Genomic DNA, 17582 nt, shown 5'->3' with positions numbered 1-17582 from the left:
ACTCTTTAGATCTTAGTTTTACAAATACGATTCTTTTTGGTTGCCAGAAAATGCAAATTAAAAGATCCGAAACCTGTTATCTTCGAAAAGCAAAGACAGCTTCAAAATAATTTTATACCCTAATGTAACTTGGCAAACTGTTTAATAAAATGATTAGGGCGTCAATATTTGTATTGCCTCTACTCACATTTGCCTACATCATGCCACCAGTTCATACTTTCTGGAATTGCAGGCTAAGAGAATTCCAGCACATGCCTGCAATAAACACACTCCTATGAAAAACAAACAAAAAAGGAACAGTGAGGAAAAGATGAGCCTGTCTACTTCGCATATTTAGGTCCACCCCCCATTTTTTTTCGTTTTAAAAGGTTCAGGATACATCACCCCACTCCTCAAAAATCTCCAGTGGTTGCCCATACACCTCCGCATCAAACAAAAACTCCTCACCATTGGCTTTAAACCACTCCATCACCTTGCCCCCTCCTACCTCACGTCTCTACTCCTACTACCACCCAGTCTGCATACCTTGCTACTCTAATGCCAACCTTCTCACTGTGCCTTGATTTCGCCTGTCTCACTGCCTATCCTTCACCCACATCCTACCTCTAGCCTGGAACGCCTGCCCTCCTCAAATCTTACAGATGATTACTCTCCCCACCTTCAGACCCTTATCAAAGGCATATCTCCGCCAAGAGGCCTTCCCTGACTAAGCCCCCGGTTTCCTCTTCTCCTACTCCCTTCTGCATCACCCTTTGTTCTTCCCCTCTCCCAGCCCCACAGCACTTACGTAATAATAATGATGGCATTTGTTAAGCGCTTACTATGTGCAAAGCACTGTTCTAAGCGCAGGGGGGAATACAAGGTAATCAGGTTATCCCACGTGAGGCTCACAGTCTTAACTCCCATTTTACAGATGAGGTAACTGAGGCTCAGAGAAGTTAAGTGATTTGCCCAAGGTCACACAGCAGACATGTGGCGGAGCTGGGATTAGAACCCATGACCACTGGCTCCCAAGGCTGTGCTCTTTCCACCGAGCCACACTGTACATATCTGTCATTTATTTACTTATATTAATATGTGTCTCCCCCACTCGAGACTGTAAACTCGTTGTGGGCAGGGAATGTGTCTGCTTATTGTTGTATCATACTCTCCCAAACACTTAGTACAGTACTCTGCGCACAATGAGCGCTCAATAAATATGATGGAATGAATGAACTAGGCCACGTTGATTCTCTAGTTATACTGGTTATACTGCTAGCCAACTCTCTCCTCGACCCCCTCCAATCTGGCTTCCGTCCCCTACCATTCCACCGAAACTGCCCTCTCAAAGGTCACCAATGACCTCCTGCTTGCCAAAACCAATGGCTCCTACTCTATCCTAATCCTCCTCGACCTCTCAGCTGTCTTCGACACTGTGGACCACCCCCTTCTCCTCAACACACTACCCAACCTTGGCTTCACAGACTCTGTCCCCTCCTGGTTCTCCTATTATCTCTACGGCCGTTCACTCTTAGTCTCTTTTGCGGGCTCCTCCTCCCCCTCACATCCCCTTACTGTAGGGGTTCCTCAAGGGTCAGTTCTCGGTCCCTTTCTGTTCTCTATCTACACTCACTCCCTTGGTGAACTCATTCGCTCCCACGGCATCAAATATCATCTCTACGCTGATGACACCCAAATCTACATCTTTGCCCCTGCTCTCTCTCCCTCCCTTCAGGCTCGGGTCTCCTCCTGCCTTCAAGACATCTCCATCTGGATGTCTGCCCACCATCTAAAACTCAATATGTCCAAGACTGAACTCCTTATCTTCCCTCCCAAACCCTGCCCTTTCCCTGACTTTCCCATCACTGTTGACGGCACTACCATCCTTCCCGTCTCACAAGCCGACAACCTTGGTGTCATCTTTGACTCTGCTCTCTCGTTCACCCCTCACATCCAATCCGTCACCAAAAACTGCCACTCTCACCTCCACAACATCGCCAAGATCCGCCCTTTCCTCTCCATCCAAACCACTACCCTGCTGGTTCAATCTCTCATCCTATCCCGACTGGATTACTGTATCAGCCTCCTCTCTGATCTCCCATCCTCCTGTCTCTCCCCACTTCAATCTATTCTTCATGCTGCTGCCCGGATCATCTTTGTGCGGAAACGCTCTGGGCATGTTACTCCCCTCCTCAAAAATCTCCAGTGGCTACCAATCAACCTATGCATCAGGCAAAAACTCCTCACTCTCGGCTTTAAGGCTCTCCATCACCTCGCCCTTTCCTACCTCACCTCCCTTCTTTCCCTCTACAACCCAGCCAGCACCCTCCGCTCCTCTGCCGCTAACCTCCTCACTGTGCCTCGTTCTCGCCTGTCCCGCTGTCGACCCCTGGCCCACGTCCTCCCCCTGGCCTGTAATGCCCTCCCTCCACACATCCGCCAAGCTAGCTCTCTTCCTCCCTTCAAAGCCCTACTGAGAGCTCACCTCCTCCAGGAGGCCTTCCCAGACTGATCCCCCTCCTTCCTCTCCCCCTCCCCATCCCCCCGCCCGACCTCCTTCCTCTCCCCACAGCACCTGTATATATGTTTGTACAGATTTATTACTCTATTTTGTTTACTTGTACATATTTACTATTCTATTTATTTTATTTTGTTAATATGTTTTGTTTTGTTGTCTGTCTCCCCCTTCTAGACTGTGAGCCCGATGTTGGGTAAGGAACCGTCTCTATATGTTGCCAACTTGTACTTTCCAAGCGCTTAGTACAGTGCTCTGCACACAGTAAGTGCTCAATAAATATGATTGAATGAATAGTGGCTTCCTCAGTGTCATTTGCACTCTCTAAGCTCTACCAGTCAGGTGGAGTGCAGCATACTGGGAAGTACACATGCGGTCTTCATTCGCATAGGCCAGTTGCAGACAGAACCCAGACTAAAACCCAGTCTCCTGACTCGGAGCAGTAGTTTCTTCACTGAATCAACAGCAGGATTACTAGAAACACTTAACATTAAATGCTAGGACAAGATTCCCCCAGAATGAAGGCCTGGAACATTGCCGATCTGCCAGCACTGAAGTGATGCTTCTTGATGTCCTCTAGCCTGTATGCTCACTGTGGGCAGGGAGCGTGTCTACCGACTCAGTTATACTGTACCCTTCTGAGCACTTAGTACAGTGCTCTGCCTACAGTAAGTATGCAATAAATACCATTGATTGATTGATAGGACACTAGAAGCAGTTCATTCATTCATTCATTCATTCAATCGTATTTATTGAGCGCTTACTGTGTGGAAAGCACTGTACTAAGCGCTTGGGAAGTACAAGTTGGCAACATATAGAGACAGTCCCTACCCAACAGTGGGCTCACAGTCTAGAAGGGGGAGACAGAGAACAAAACAAAATATATTAACAAAATAAAATAAATAGAATATGTACAAGTAAAATAAATAGAGTAATAAATACGTACAAAGATATATACATAGATACAGGTGCTGTGGGGAAGGGAAGGAGGTAAGGCGGGGGGATGGAAAGCAGGAGGAGGGGGAGAGGAAGGAGGGGGCTCAGTCTGGGAAGGCCTCCTGGAGGAGGTGAGCTCTCAGTAGGGCCTTGAAGGGAGGAAGAGAGCTAGCTTGGCGGATGTGGGTAAGGAGGGCATTCCAGGCCAGGGGGATGATGTGGGCCAGGGGTCGATGGCGGGACAGGCGAGAACGAGGCACGGTGAGGAGATTAGCGGCAGAGGAGCGGAGGGTGCGGGCTGGGCTGTAGAAGGAGAGAAGGGAGGTGAGGTAGGAGGGGGTGAGGTGATGGAGAGCCTTGAAGCCGAGGGTGAGGAGTTTCTGCCTGATGCGTAGGTTGATTGGTAACCACTGGAGATTTTTGAGGAGGGGAGTAACATGCCCAGAGCGTTTCTGGACAAAGACAATCTGGGCAGCGGCGTGAAGTATGGACGTATGGACGTGAAGTATAGAGTATGGGTCTGGAGTTGGGACACCTGGATTCTAGTACCCTTGGCCTGCTGTGTGACCATGGGCAAGTTACTTAACCTCTCGGTGCCTCAATTCCCTCATCTTTAAAATGGGGATAAAGTAACTGCTCTCCCTTCCTTTTACACTGGGAATCCTGGGTGTGACAGAGACTATGTCTGATCTATTTACCCCAGTGCTGAGCACACAGCAAGCACTTAATAAATGCCATTATAGCTCTACTGGATATACACAGCCACTCCTAAGACAAACTGGGTATTTGCCCTGGGCACTAAATGATTCCTCCCATTAGACGGCTAAGGGAATCAAGTGAATAGAAAGTTAAAGGACTTAGTCCTGGAACCCGCACTCCCCTGAGGACAGGATATGTGCAAATAATGAATGGTGACATTACACTCACGCAGAGGTAGGAGATGAAGTTGGATATCCACAGGTAGGGAGGGGGGCACAGAAGAAATTAATTTGGGGCACAATCAAGCACCACCCCAACAATGTGGCACTGATGAAGTCTTCTGAGAGGTGACAAAAACAGACAGACCAATCCTTGCATGTAGCAATGTAGTGCTTCTTCTTGAGCAAAAACTTGGGTCAGGCTATTAGTCATGAAAGCTGCTGGAAAACACATGGCTTAGTGGAAAGAGCACAGGCTTGGGAGTCAGAGGTCGGGGGTTCTAATCCCAGCTCCGCCACTTGTCAGCTGTGTGACTTTAGGCAAGTCACTCAATTTCTCTGTGTCTCAGTTACCTCACCTTTAAAATGGGGATTAAGACTGTGAGCCCCACATGGGACAACCTGATTACCCTGTATCTACCCCAGTGCTTAGAACAGTGCTTGGCACATAGTAAGTGCTTAACAAATACCATCATTATTATTATTATTGTTGTTAAAACAGCACCAGATGCTACAAATGGTGACTGCGGCCCCAAACCAAAGGATGCTATTCACATTGTGGGCAGGAAACGTGTCTACCAACTCTGTTACAGTGTACTCTCCCAAGTGCTTAGTACAATGCTCTGCACACAGTAAGCAAACAATAATACCATAAATACCATTGACTGATTACACAGTGGGGAAGGGATTGCTGGTCACGTACTAATCTCTTCAACCACAGCTACTCTTCTACAGTTTCACTGTCCGTGAGTCATCTTCGAGTACAAAGGACAACTACACAGTGTATCTATATGTATATAATGTGTGTACACATATGTGTGTGTATATATATATATATATATATATATATATATATATATATATATATAATGCATACACACACACACACACACACATTTTTGGGTGCCATAACCCTATGGCAGAATGAAAATTCTGCTTAGAATTTTAGAACCACAAAGCATGGAACAAGACTATGCTACAATTAATATAATCAAGTATCTGTCAATATTTCCACTGTTTACTTATTTCTAAGAAACGGATATACCCAAGAGTATTCCATGCTAATGACTCTAGGATAATATTCTATCATAAATCACCCTAAAAAGCAATGTTAAATTAATTTTGTTGTTATCAATCATATTTATCAATCACTCAATTGTATTATTGAGCGCTTACTGTGTGCAGAGCACTGTACTGAGCACTTGGGAGAGCACAATATAAGAGTTCCCTGCCCACAGGTGTTATGGGAGGGACATGCTATTTACATGTATATATTTTAATATCTTTCTAGTCATTCCTGTGGCATTTTCTTATGCATCATTTCTACCAGTACGCCACATAGGCACCATTTTCTCCTAATAGTTGGCTGCTTTCAGGACTCTTAGTAGTACTTGGGCTGTCCTTCAGTTTGAAGATTGACATTGCTGACAATGAGACTTGTACCTGTGAACGTGGGGTCTTTGAGAGGGACTCTCTAGCACATTTATACATCCTGTCCATGAAGATTCAGCAATCGGTCGATGGTATTTATTGAGTGCTTACTCTGTGCAGGGCATTGTACTAAGTTTTCATGACAGTACATCACAACAGAGCTGGTAGACATTAACCCTGTCTACAAGGAGCTTACACTCTAGAGGGAGAGAAAGACTTTAAAAAAACATTACAGCTAGGGAAAATGGCTGCCACTTGGGCAAGGATTTCTCAGTCAGAGCAACAGAAGTCATGGGTCTCCTTCATGAAGACTTTTACTTAAAATTACAAAACCGCTCAGAGTTGAGCAGTTCTGAATTTGCCCTGGAAGAGATGCCAGGGCTTAACTGCCAGGACAAAGAGGTGCCAGGGCTCTAGCTGCCAGGACCACCACCATTGCTGACACCTTGGATGTGGGAGGAGGGGGAATAAACAGGAGCATTTGAGAGAAGTTCTCTCCTGCACTACTCCTTCTTGTCTTGGGGCTATGCCCAAAGGCTCCCAGGGTAATCCTGTGCATGATTCCAGGCAAATTCAGCCCTCAAACTGAGAGGGTCACAGGACTCCTCTACCCCTCTCTTTGTCAGCGTTTAAGATCACCTTCATCCACACACGAGATTTTACTTTAAAGCTGCTGTGCTGTAGAATAAAAGGAATTCTTTAATAAAACTCCTGTCATTGTTACTGCATAAAGCATTCACATTACCAAAGGATTACTTAAGAACATTTCCTGTTCCAAATTACAGAAATTCTCACAGCAAGCTACATTTTGCCTTTGTTTCAAAAAGGGCCCATTATCATTTCATCCATTTAGGATTAGTCACAAGCTTACTAATTAGTACCTAATTTTTAAAAATAAATGTCAGAAGCTGAACATTACTCATTTTACAGAGTTCTGAAGGCAAGAAGTAAAAGACCAATGCACTCATTGTTAAAATTATAACATAAAGCATCACCAAAACCCATGGCTCGCTTCATCCAATAACATCATAAAATAAGATCTGCAAAATATTGTAGTTCTACAACAAGAATTTCCAACTCTGTTGTATTGTACTCTCCCAAATGCTTAGTACAGTGCTCTGCACACAGTAGCTGCTCAATAAATACCATGGATTGATTTTTCTACCAAGGATCCCTTGTGGCCTCTAAATGTCATAAATCATTCATCGATTGTTTTTTTAAAGGTATTTGTGTCAAAAACTGTTCTAAGTGCTGGGGGTACATACAAGTTAATTATGTCGGACACAGTCCCTGTCCCAAATGGGGCTGTTGGTTTAAGTAGGAGGGAGGATGGGTAATTAACCCCCATTTTACAGTTGAGGAAACTGAGGCACAGAGAAGTGAAGTGACTTGACCAAGGTCACACAGCAAGCAATTTGTAGAGCCAGGATTAGAACCCAGGTCCTCTGATTCCCAGGCCCATGCTCTTTCCACTAGGCCACAGTGCTTCTCAATTCTTAGAACTAAATTCCCCTTCCCAAAACTTCCTTCCACAAATTCTTGCTCACCCTTTCTAGACTCCTCCCCTCTCTGATCCTTCCCAACAAAATTGTCAGCCTCTGCTCTGTTCCTCTCAAAATAATCCCTTCAATCATTGCTCCTACCTTCTTCACTCCACCTGTTACTAATTTTGTCTCTTCCACCTACAGGATCCTCTGCTCCCTGGAGCCCTATGCATGAAACGTACTGAGAGCTCACCTCCTCCAGGAGGCCTTCCCAGACTAAGCCCCCTCCTTCCTCTCCCCCTCGTCCCCCTCTCCATCCCCCCGTCTTACCTCCTTCCCTTCCCCACAGCACCTGTATATATGTGTATATGTTTGTACATATTTATTACTCTATTTATTTATTTATTTATTTTACTTGTACATATCTATTCTATTTATTTTATTTTGTTAATATGTTTGGTTTCGTTCTCAGTCTCCCCCTTCTAGACTGTGAGCCCACTGTTGGGTAGGGACTGTCTCTATATGTTGCCAACTTGTACTTCCCAAGCACTTAGTACAGTGCTCTGCACACAGTAAGCGCTCAATAAATACAATTGATTGATTGATTGAACCATAAGGGAATGTGAGAGACCACCGAGTCCTACTTTCAGAAACATTAACTGAGAACAAGTCAGAGTTGGCTGGAGCTGCGAATGCAACTGATCATCTTTTCACATAAAATGGTGTCTTTTTTGCCGAACACTGTGTAGATGTGTAGGGAAGCCTTCCCTGACTAATTTCTCATAATAATAATAATGATTATGGCATTTATTAAGCACTTACTATGTGCCAAGCACTGTACTAAGTGCTGGGGTGGATACCAGCAAATGGGGTTGGATGCAGTTCCCGTCCCACAAGGAGCTCACAGTCTTGAAGCAAATCTTTACAGATGAGGTAACAGAGGCACAGAGACATGAAGCGACTTGCCCAAGGTCACCCAGCAGACAAGTGGCGGAGCCATCATTAGAACCCATGACCTTTCTGACTCCCAGGCCTGTGCTCTATCCACTACACCACACTGCTTCTCATCTCCCAACCGTATTTCCCTCCCTACTGCGTCACTTATGCACTTGAGTCCTTACCCCCTAAGCACATAGGTACTCGACCCACCCCATAGCATTTATGTATCCTTAGACTTGGTTGTTTCCCCTACCTGTAATTTCTTTTAGTGTCTCTGTCCCCCACTGAATTATAAAATCCTTGTGGGCAGGGATCAGGTACTTTCGCAAGCACTTAGAACAGTGTTCTGCACAGAGTAAGCGCCCAATAAACACTTTTGATTGAGATGTTGAAAACTTTCAGCAGAGTCCAACTTCCTCCTACGCAGTGCTACTGGTAGCCACTTGGATAAGTTAAACAGAAACTTCCTTAAGGCACTCACCTCACTAATCCTCTACTACAACCCAGCCCGCATACTTCACTCCTCTATTGCTAACGTACTCAACGTACCTCGATCTCACCTATCTTTCCAGCTACCCCTCGCCCACATCCTTCCTCTGGCCAGAAACTCCCTCCCCACTCATATCTGACAGACCACCACTCTCCCCATCTTCCGGCACATAGTAAGCGCTTAACAAATACCACCATTATTATTCAAAGCACTCCTAAAATCACATCACTTCTAAGAGGCCCTCCCTGATTAACCCCTCATTTTCCCTCTCTATTCACCTTCCCCTCTGGGTCCTTTATGCATGTGGCTATGTACCCCTTAAGCATTTTGACACTCACCCCAGTCCACAGCACTTATGTACATATCCTTATATTCTGTCATTTCCCCTCTCTGTAACTTATTTTAATATAATCATAATAATGGAATTGGTTAGGCACTTACTAAGTATTGCCCAAGGTCACACAGCAGCATAGAAGCAGTGTGACTTAGTGGAGAGAGCACGGGCTTGGGAGTCAAAGGTTATGGGTTCAAATCCCAGCTCTGCCAATTGTCAGCTGTGTGACTTTGGGCAAGTCACTTAACTTCTCTGTGCCTCAGTTACCTCATCTGTAAAATGGGGATTAAGACTGTGAGCCCCCCGTGGGACAACCTGATCACCTTGTAACTTCCCCAGTGCTTAGAACAGTGCTTTGCACATAGTAAGCACTCAATAAATGCCATTATTATTATTATTGTTATTATTATTATGTGTCAAGCACTGTTCAAAGCACTGGAAAAGATGCAAGTTAAGCAGGTTGTTCAGGCTGGGCAAAGTCCCTGTCCCACTTGGGGCTCATGATCTAAGTAGAAGGGAGTAGGATGTAATATCCATTTTACAGATGAGGAAACAGCAACAATAAAAATAAAACTATCTCCCCTCCCTAGACTGAAAGCTTCTTGTGGGCAGGGATCGTGGCTTCCAACTCTATTGTGTTGTGCTCTGCACATAGTAAACACATAGAGAAGCAGTATGGCCTAATGGATAGAGCATGGGCTTGGGAGGCAGAAGGATTTGGGCTTGGCTATTTGCCTTCTGTGTGACCTTGGGCAAGTTGCTTCACTTCTCTGGGCCTCAGTCACCTCATCTGTCAAATGGGGATTAAGACTGTGGGACACGGACTGTGTCCAATTTGATTAGTTTGTATCTAACCCAGCGCTTAGTATAATGCCTGGCATACAGTAAGTGCTTAACAAACACCATAAAAAATAGTAAGTGCTAAATAAATACCGTTGATTGTTTTAAATGATGGAAGGTGATGTAATTTATGCTGGCTGACACGCAAAGCAAAATTCATTAATTTGTTTCAAGTACTGAAAGAAAGTCCTTAACATCCAAGGTCCAGTGATTTAATTCAATGTCCCTCACCCCTTACCTCCACCGAAAAGGAAATTAGCAAAAAAGAAGCAACAAAAACCCCCCAAAAGATCACACAACGAACACTTTCCTCACAGATGTTGAAAGGAAAAAACCCATTCAAGATTATATCGAATACGAGAGGATTCATGTGGTGGATAACCTAGATTTCAATATTTTGCAAGATCAAAACATGGAGCTATTTAAGCAGTTATGTTTTACAGGAGGTTTTGTTAATAGGCTAAATGAAATGAAAAACAGACCTTACTTCCAGGCTAAAAATAGGAAGCACTCCAATTTGTGATAATTCATTTAGCTAACAGATTCAGCTGAATGAACATTTGTGAACAGAAATCCTTCCATACACATACTATCTTGCAGCCCCAGTATTTTTAGCTTTTATGGCATTTCTTAAGCACTTGCTGTGTGCTAAGGGCTGGGTTAGAAATGGTTTATGAGATCAGACATAGCTCCTGTCCCCCACTGGGCTCCCAATCTATCTTATCTTCACTTAACAAATGAGGAAACTGAGGCCTAGAAAGGTTAAGCAATACTCTCCAAAGTGCTTAGTGCAGTGCTCTGCATGTAGTAAGTGCTTAATAAATACCACTGATAGACTGCCCTATGTCACACAGCAGCAGGGGTTACACAGAATCAGTGGCAGAAATGGGACTTGGAACGGGGTCTCCTGATTCTCAGTCTTGTGCCCTTTCCATTGTCTCCTTATTAAACCTAATGATCCACTTTTAATTTTGTCCTCTTAATTTAAGAATTTAACTACATGAACCCAGAAATCAAATGTGGAAAGGACAGTCTTTCTTAACCATTAGCTCGATCCCTTTTCGACATTTCTCTTTGTCCAAGTTTGGTTTTGATTTCCTATTATATTATCCAAAGGGTATAGTACCTCTAACTATTAAGTTGTCATCATCATCGATTGTATTTTTTGAGTGCTTACTAGGTGCAGAGCACTGTACTAAACTTTTGGGAGAGTATATTACAGAGTTGGCAGACGTGTTCCCATTTAATGGTGACATTTCTGAAAACAAAAAGTGTGTTGATGAAGATTTACCCTGAGTTAAAAATGCAAGAGCACACTAGTAGTGTACTAGTAGTAGCAGAAGACAAGATATTTTTTGCACACCTGCTGGTTGCAATGCACTGTCCTAAGCTTACATTCCAATGGGGAAGCCAGACGTAAAAATACGTACAAATGGGAAAATCAGAATAAATCGACTGAACAATCCATCATGTATCAGATGTGCTGACGGAGGGTAGAAATAATGTAAAGTATGACAACCTAAATATATTCAAGGTACTCAGGGCTTTTTAAAAAACAAATATGTGAAATTTCTGTTTCATGGAAAAATGTGTTGATGTGCCTTTTTGTTCTCACCTTTCATGACTTCTCTGATGCCTTTAACGTACTGTCTACAAGTTTGTCTTCGAAAGTCTCTTGTGACTTTGGTTTTAAGGTCAGTATTCTATCCTGTTTTTCCTAATTCTCTGACCACCCTTCTCGGCCTTCTTTTTGGTTCCTCCTCTCCTGAAACCTTTTGCTGTGGGCACCCATTTAGGATTCAGCCCGGTGGGCTTTTTCTTCTTACTTTATAGTCACCCTCTTGAGGAACATATTCACTCATCCGGTTTAAGCTGCCACTTCTACTTGGATAACTTCCAAACGTTTATCTCCAGCCTTGAACTCTCTCTTTGTCAGGAGGCTCATATTTTACGGCTATCTCAAGGACCTCTCCACATGTACATGTGTGACTGCTATCTCAAACATAATGTCAAAAACAGTTAAACCTTCCCTTCCCTCAACTTTGTCACCACATTCAATTGTGCCACTACACTCCATGCCCTCCACTCTAATTTGGAGTCCTCTTTGACTCCTTACTCTCATTCACCATCCACAGTCGAGCCACTACCAAGGGTGATTTTCCTTTCCTCTCCACTCCTACCTCCAGAGGCTTGGAACAAAACAAGTACCTCTTACCTACATTCCTGCAAAAATCTCCTCGATGATTTCCCTACCTCGATACCGACGGTAAGAATCATCTTTCTCGAGCATCAGTTGGATCGTGCCCCACCCTTCCTCAAAAAGCCTGTAGTGGTTCTCAATGATCTTATAACTGGCTCCCCGGCACTGAAGAGCTCTCTTCTTTAACACCCCAGCTCAGACTCTCTACTCGGCCCACATAAATCTGCCTATCTTCATCTCAGAACCAGTGCAGAACTATTCTTTCATCCTGGAATGTAATCTCCCTTCCTTTCCCAGCTCGGACTCTCCGCTCGGCCCACGCAAACCTGCTCATCATCATCCTCATCCTCATCATCATTATCCCAGAGCCATGTCGGACCCATTCTTTCATCCTGAAATGTCCTTTTCCATCCTTTTAGCCAATTCACACCCGTCCTTTCCTTCAATAATCTACTAAAAACGCATGTTTTGCCTGAAGCCTTCCCCAACTCTGGATCATGCCATCAACTCTCACGACCAGCCCTTATGTTTATGTAAGCACTTAGTACAGTGCTAAGTGCTTAGTACAGTTTTCTGCACACAGTAAGTGCTCAATAAATACAATTGAATGAATGAATATTCATTCTTTTGTATACATTTCATATTCCAAAATTTTATGCCCCTGACACTTGTATTTTCATCTAATTGCATGTTCATGTTTTGGGGTTTTTTTTCCTCCTGTTTCTCCATTATAAACTCACAATGGTGGGATTGTTTTTTATTCTTCTTTTGCAATTCACCCTAGTGCTCGGTACACTGTTCTGAACAAAGCAGATACTCTGATAATAACAATGAAATGCCCTCAGAGTTCAATATTTTCCAGAAAAAAGGTGGTATCTTCTGTTACTTTTTAGAATCAAATGCATTTTTACCTTTTAATTTTGAAGTGAGGTAATTTGGATGTCAGAATAGATTTCTTTCCACCTTGTTCAACAGGCTTTGAATGCAAATGCTGCTTTAGCTGGCACTTTATCAAATGGAACGCTATACCACTAACCTGCACTTCTGACATCCCTCATATAAACCCCTTGTGGAGAAGGGGTTAATGATGCTCGGGACCTCCAGAGGGAAATGCAGCTGCCCTAAACTCTGAAACCTTTCAATTCACTGTCCATCAGTGAGCCCCCTCATCCCACTGATGTCTGTTTTTAACCATGGTATTTGTTAAGTCCTTACTATGTGCCAAGCACTCTACTAAGCACTGGAGTGGGTACACGATCATAAATTGGACACCATCCCTGACCCGCATGGGGCTCACACTTTAAGTGGAAGGGAGAATCCCCATTTGGCAGATGAGGAAATTGAAGCACAGAAAAATTAAGTGACTTGTCCAATGTCACGCAGCAGACAAGTGGCAGAGCTGGAATTAGAACCCAGGTCCTCTGACTCCCAGGCCCATACTCTTTCCACTAGGCCATGCTGCTTTACTGTCTGTTCCTTGGGTGAAAGGTTTCTGTAGGGGATTCCATTCCTAATTTGTGTGGCCTCACTTGCTTCAACTTCCTCAAATAAATACCATCTCTTTCACCTTGAGAAGCAGCGTGGCTTAGGAGTCAAAAGGACTTGGGTTCTAATCCCAGCTCTGCCACTTGTCTGTTGTGTGACCTTGGGCAAATCACTTCACTTCTCCGTGCCTCAGTTTGCTCACCTGTAAAATGGGTATTAAGACTGTGAACCCCATGTGGGACATGGATTGTGTCCAACCTGATTAGCTTGTCTCTACTGCAGCGTTTAGTTCAGTGCCTGGTGCATAGTAAGTGCTTAACAAATATCATTAAAAACCAAAAACAAACAAACAAAAAAACCCTATAAATTTTCTCTGAGGTCCCCTTAATTTATTTTTAATCCATGGCTTTACCAGATGCAGTTATTTCCTTTCATTTGACTTAAGTCTAATTCTTAATTCTGTGCCTTTCATTTAAAATGAAATAATCAGGTTGCATTTGAGTTCTACCCTGCCAGGGGTGCCAGCTGCACATGGGTGAGAGGGGACCATCGGTCTCATGGGATTAGCTCCACCCGGCTCCAGCACTTGTCTGCTATGTGACCTTGGGCAAGTCACTTAATTTCTCTGTGCCTCAGTTACCTCATCTGTAAAAAATGAGGATTAAGAGTGTGAGCCTGATGTGGGCCAGGGACTGTGTCCAACCTGATTAATTTGTAACTACCCCAGTGCTTGGCACATAGTAATTGCTTAACAAGTATCTTAATTATTATTATTAGCTCTGTGGGGGTGAAACCATTAGCTTTTGGTTCCTACAGGTTTTTTGTTGTTGCTAGAACGGGGCAGCAGTCTAATCTGTCCCCCACTGTTGGAGTTTGATTTGGGGGCAGGAGGAGGTCAGTGTATCAGATAGGGGCTGCACTTCCAGTCTATCTGTGGGGCCTCGTCTCACCTGACTCAGGATCCGGGGCTAAGGTAGAGACTCTTCTCACTCCCGAGCTGGTCCGGGAGTTCGCCGAGGACTGTCGGAGGGAGCCAAGTGTTCGTTTCACCCCTGGCCAGGCCGGTTGTCAGGTGGTCTGGGGGCGAGAAGCATAGCTGGAATAGGGCCCCACCCAATCCCCCGCCCTGCTGCTTTTCCTGTTTATTCCCCAGCTAAACTTGGATCTGCATTTCCCCCTCCCTGGCCCCAGTGTTCCTGTGTCTCCTCCCTCCCAACATGTTGCTGTCTCCCCATCCCCGACCCTGAACGTGTCTGTGTCTTCCCTTTCCCTGACCCTATGCATGTTTGGCTCATCCCAGCCTCTTGGAAGGTGGGAGCTATAGGGAGGAGTTCAGTAAATAAGTGCTATGCTCTCCTCAGGGGCACTGGACATTAACTATTCTGAGTCCATCTTGCATTGCACATGGTTTGCTATTCTGTTAATTCATTCAATTGTATTTATTGAGCGCTTACTGTGTGAAGAGCACTGTACTAAGCGCTTGGGAGGTTACGATACAACAGTAAACAATCTCTGCCCACACCGAGCTTGCAGTCTGGGGTGGGGGGGTTTGCAGTCTCCTGGTAGGGCTGGGCGGGGGAGGGAAGGGGGAGATCAGAGATTAGAATGAGAATGATATTAGAAAACAGACTTGTCCATTTAACAACTTCAACAATATTTTTTTTTCTTTTTCGGAGCAGTAAACAGCCCCCCTAATAAAGTCACTCACTCAGTCAATCCATAGTACAAAGCACTTGGAAGCGTCCCTGTCCTCTAGGAGTTTACAATCTAATGGAGGAGAGAGGCAAACAGAAGCAGGAGGAAGAACAAGGATCCAACTAGAAACAGCAAGAATAAGGAAAGATGAATAAATGAACAAATAAGTAGTGTATTAACAGATCAATATATAGATAGGTGCTAAGAATGGCTGTGTTCATATAAGTGCTATGGGTAGGGGTTTGAGCAGGCTGCATTATAAAGCTCTTACTGAATGTTATAACCGATTAATTTTCTTCTTGTTTTCCCACGGCAAGTGAAGTCACGTGTCTCTAGGCAGAAATGGAAATACATTAACAGGATCAAAATCAGTAAACATGCCATCCTCATGGCCATGAAAGAAGCAGCATGACTTAGTGGATAGGGCTCGGGCCTGGGACTCAGAAGGACCTGTGTTCTAATTCAGATTCAGCCACATGTCTGCTGTGTGACCTTGGGCAAGTCACTTAACTACTCTGTGCCTCAGTTACCTCATCTGTAAAGTGGGGATAAGAGTGTGAGCCCCATGTAGGACAGGGACTGTATCCAATCTGATTAACTTGTATCTACCCCAGTGCTCAGAACAGTGCCTGGCACATAGTAAGTGCTTAACAAGTACTATTATTATTATTATTATCTTTCATCTCTGACATATGTGGAATGGGTACCTTGGGTGAAATGTTCAACCACTGTTATCTACTACATCTACATTGTTATCTACAAGGATGTTAGTTGCTTATCAGAAACTCCTGCACATGTCAGGTATTTCTGACCAATCTACATTCACCCTGCCATCCTCTCCAAGAAGTGGCAGAATCGATCAGTCGATGGTATTTACTGAGCATTTACTGTGTGCAGAGCACTGTACTAAGTGGTTGGGAGAGTACAATATAACAAAGTAGGTGAACTCAATTCCTGCCCACAAGGCGGACACTGAAATAAATTACAGATAGGGGAAATAATAGAGTATAAGGAAGTGTACATAAGTGCTGTGGGGCTGGGGTGAGTATCGAAGTGCTTAAGGGGAAAATGCATAAGTGATGCAAAGGGGAAGGAGGGGGAGGAGAAATGAGGGCTTTGTCAGGGAGGGCCTCTTGGAGGAAATGTGATTTTAGGAAGGTTTTCAAGGTGGGGAAAGTGGTGGACTGTTGGATATGAAAGGGGAGGGAATTCCAGGCAGGGAAGGAGAACAGGGGCAAGGGGTCAGTGGCGACGAGATGGAGGTATAGAGAGTAGGTTGGTGTTAGAGGAGCGGAGTGTGCGGACTGGGTTGTAGTAGGAGAACAGAGAGGTAAGGCAGGAGGGAGAGAGCTGATTAAAGGCCTTAAAGCTGATGGTGAGGAGTTTCTGATTGATGTGAAAGTGGATGGGCAACCATCGGAGGCTTTTGAGGAATGGGGTGATATGGACTGAATGGTTTTTCAGAGAAACAATCTGGGCAGCAGAGTTAAGTATGAACTGGAGTGGGGAAAGACAGGAAGCAGGGAGGTCAGCAAGGAGGCTGCTGCAGTAGTCAAGGCGGTATATAAATGCTTGGATCGGCGTTGCAGCAGTTTGGATGGAGAGGAAAGGGCAGATTTTAGTGATGTTGTGAAGATAGAACTGACAGGCCTTTATGACAGCTTGAATGTGCGGGTTGAATGAGTGAGCTGAGTTGAGAATAATATGATATATGGTACTTGTTAAGCGCTTACTATGTGTCAAGCACTGTTCTAAATCCTGGGGCAGATATGATTTAATCAGGTGGAACAGAATCCTTTACCCACATGGGGCTCACAGTCTAAGTAGGAGAGAAAAGAGGAACAGCATCCCCACTTTACAGTTGAGGAAACTGAGGCACAGAGAATCAATCAATCAATCATATTTATTGAGCGCTTACTGTGTGCAGAGCACTGTACTAAGCGCTTGGGAAGTACAAGTTGGCAACATATAGAGACAGTCCCTACCCAACAGTGGGCTCACAGTCTAGAAGGGGGAGACAGAGAACAAAACCAAACATATTAACAAAATAAAATAAATAGAATAGATATGTACAAGTAAAATAAATAAATAGAGTAATAAATATGTACAAACATATATACATATATACAGGTGCTGTGGGGAAGGGAAGGAGGTAAGACGGGGGGGATGGACGAGGGGGAGAGGAAGGAGGGGGCTCAGTCTGGGAACTCACCAAAGGTCACATAGCAAGCAAGTGGCAGAGCTGGGATCAGAACCCAGGTCCTGTGACTTTTGGGCCTGTGCTTTTTTCATTGAGACACGCTGCTTCTTATGCCAAGGTTACAGGCTTGTGAAATG

General features: G+C 44.4%; 1 protein-coding gene across 1 annotated transcript in view; it reads right to left on the bottom strand.

The window, feature by feature from the left end:
• The window catches only part of PTPDC1 (protein tyrosine phosphatase domain containing 1), a 51412-nt gene extending 34233 nt beyond the window's left edge, over positions 1–17179 (bottom strand). Inside the window, exons 1-4 of the mRNA XM_038772293.1 lie at positions 17164–17179; positions 15517–15577; positions 14501–14627; positions 188–272 (exon numbers count right to left, since the gene is read on the bottom strand). Of these exons, the coding sequence (XP_038628221.1) occupies positions 188–215 (28 nt within the window). The 5' untranslated portion in view covers positions 216–272; positions 14501–14627; positions 15517–15577; positions 17164–17179. The remainder of the gene's footprint in view (positions 1–187; positions 273–14500; positions 14628–15516; positions 15578–17163) is intronic.
• Between the last annotated feature and the right edge of the window lie 403 nt (positions 17180–17582).

The sequence above is a fragment of the Tachyglossus aculeatus genome, chromosome X1 (assembly GCF_015852505.1).
Source record: "Tachyglossus aculeatus isolate mTacAcu1 chromosome X1, mTacAcu1.pri, whole genome shotgun sequence".
Taxonomy (NCBI): domain Eukaryota; kingdom Metazoa; phylum Chordata; class Mammalia; order Monotremata; family Tachyglossidae; genus Tachyglossus; species Tachyglossus aculeatus.
Note: the sequence above shows the minus strand (reverse complement) of the source record. Positions and strands in the feature narration are given on the sequence as shown.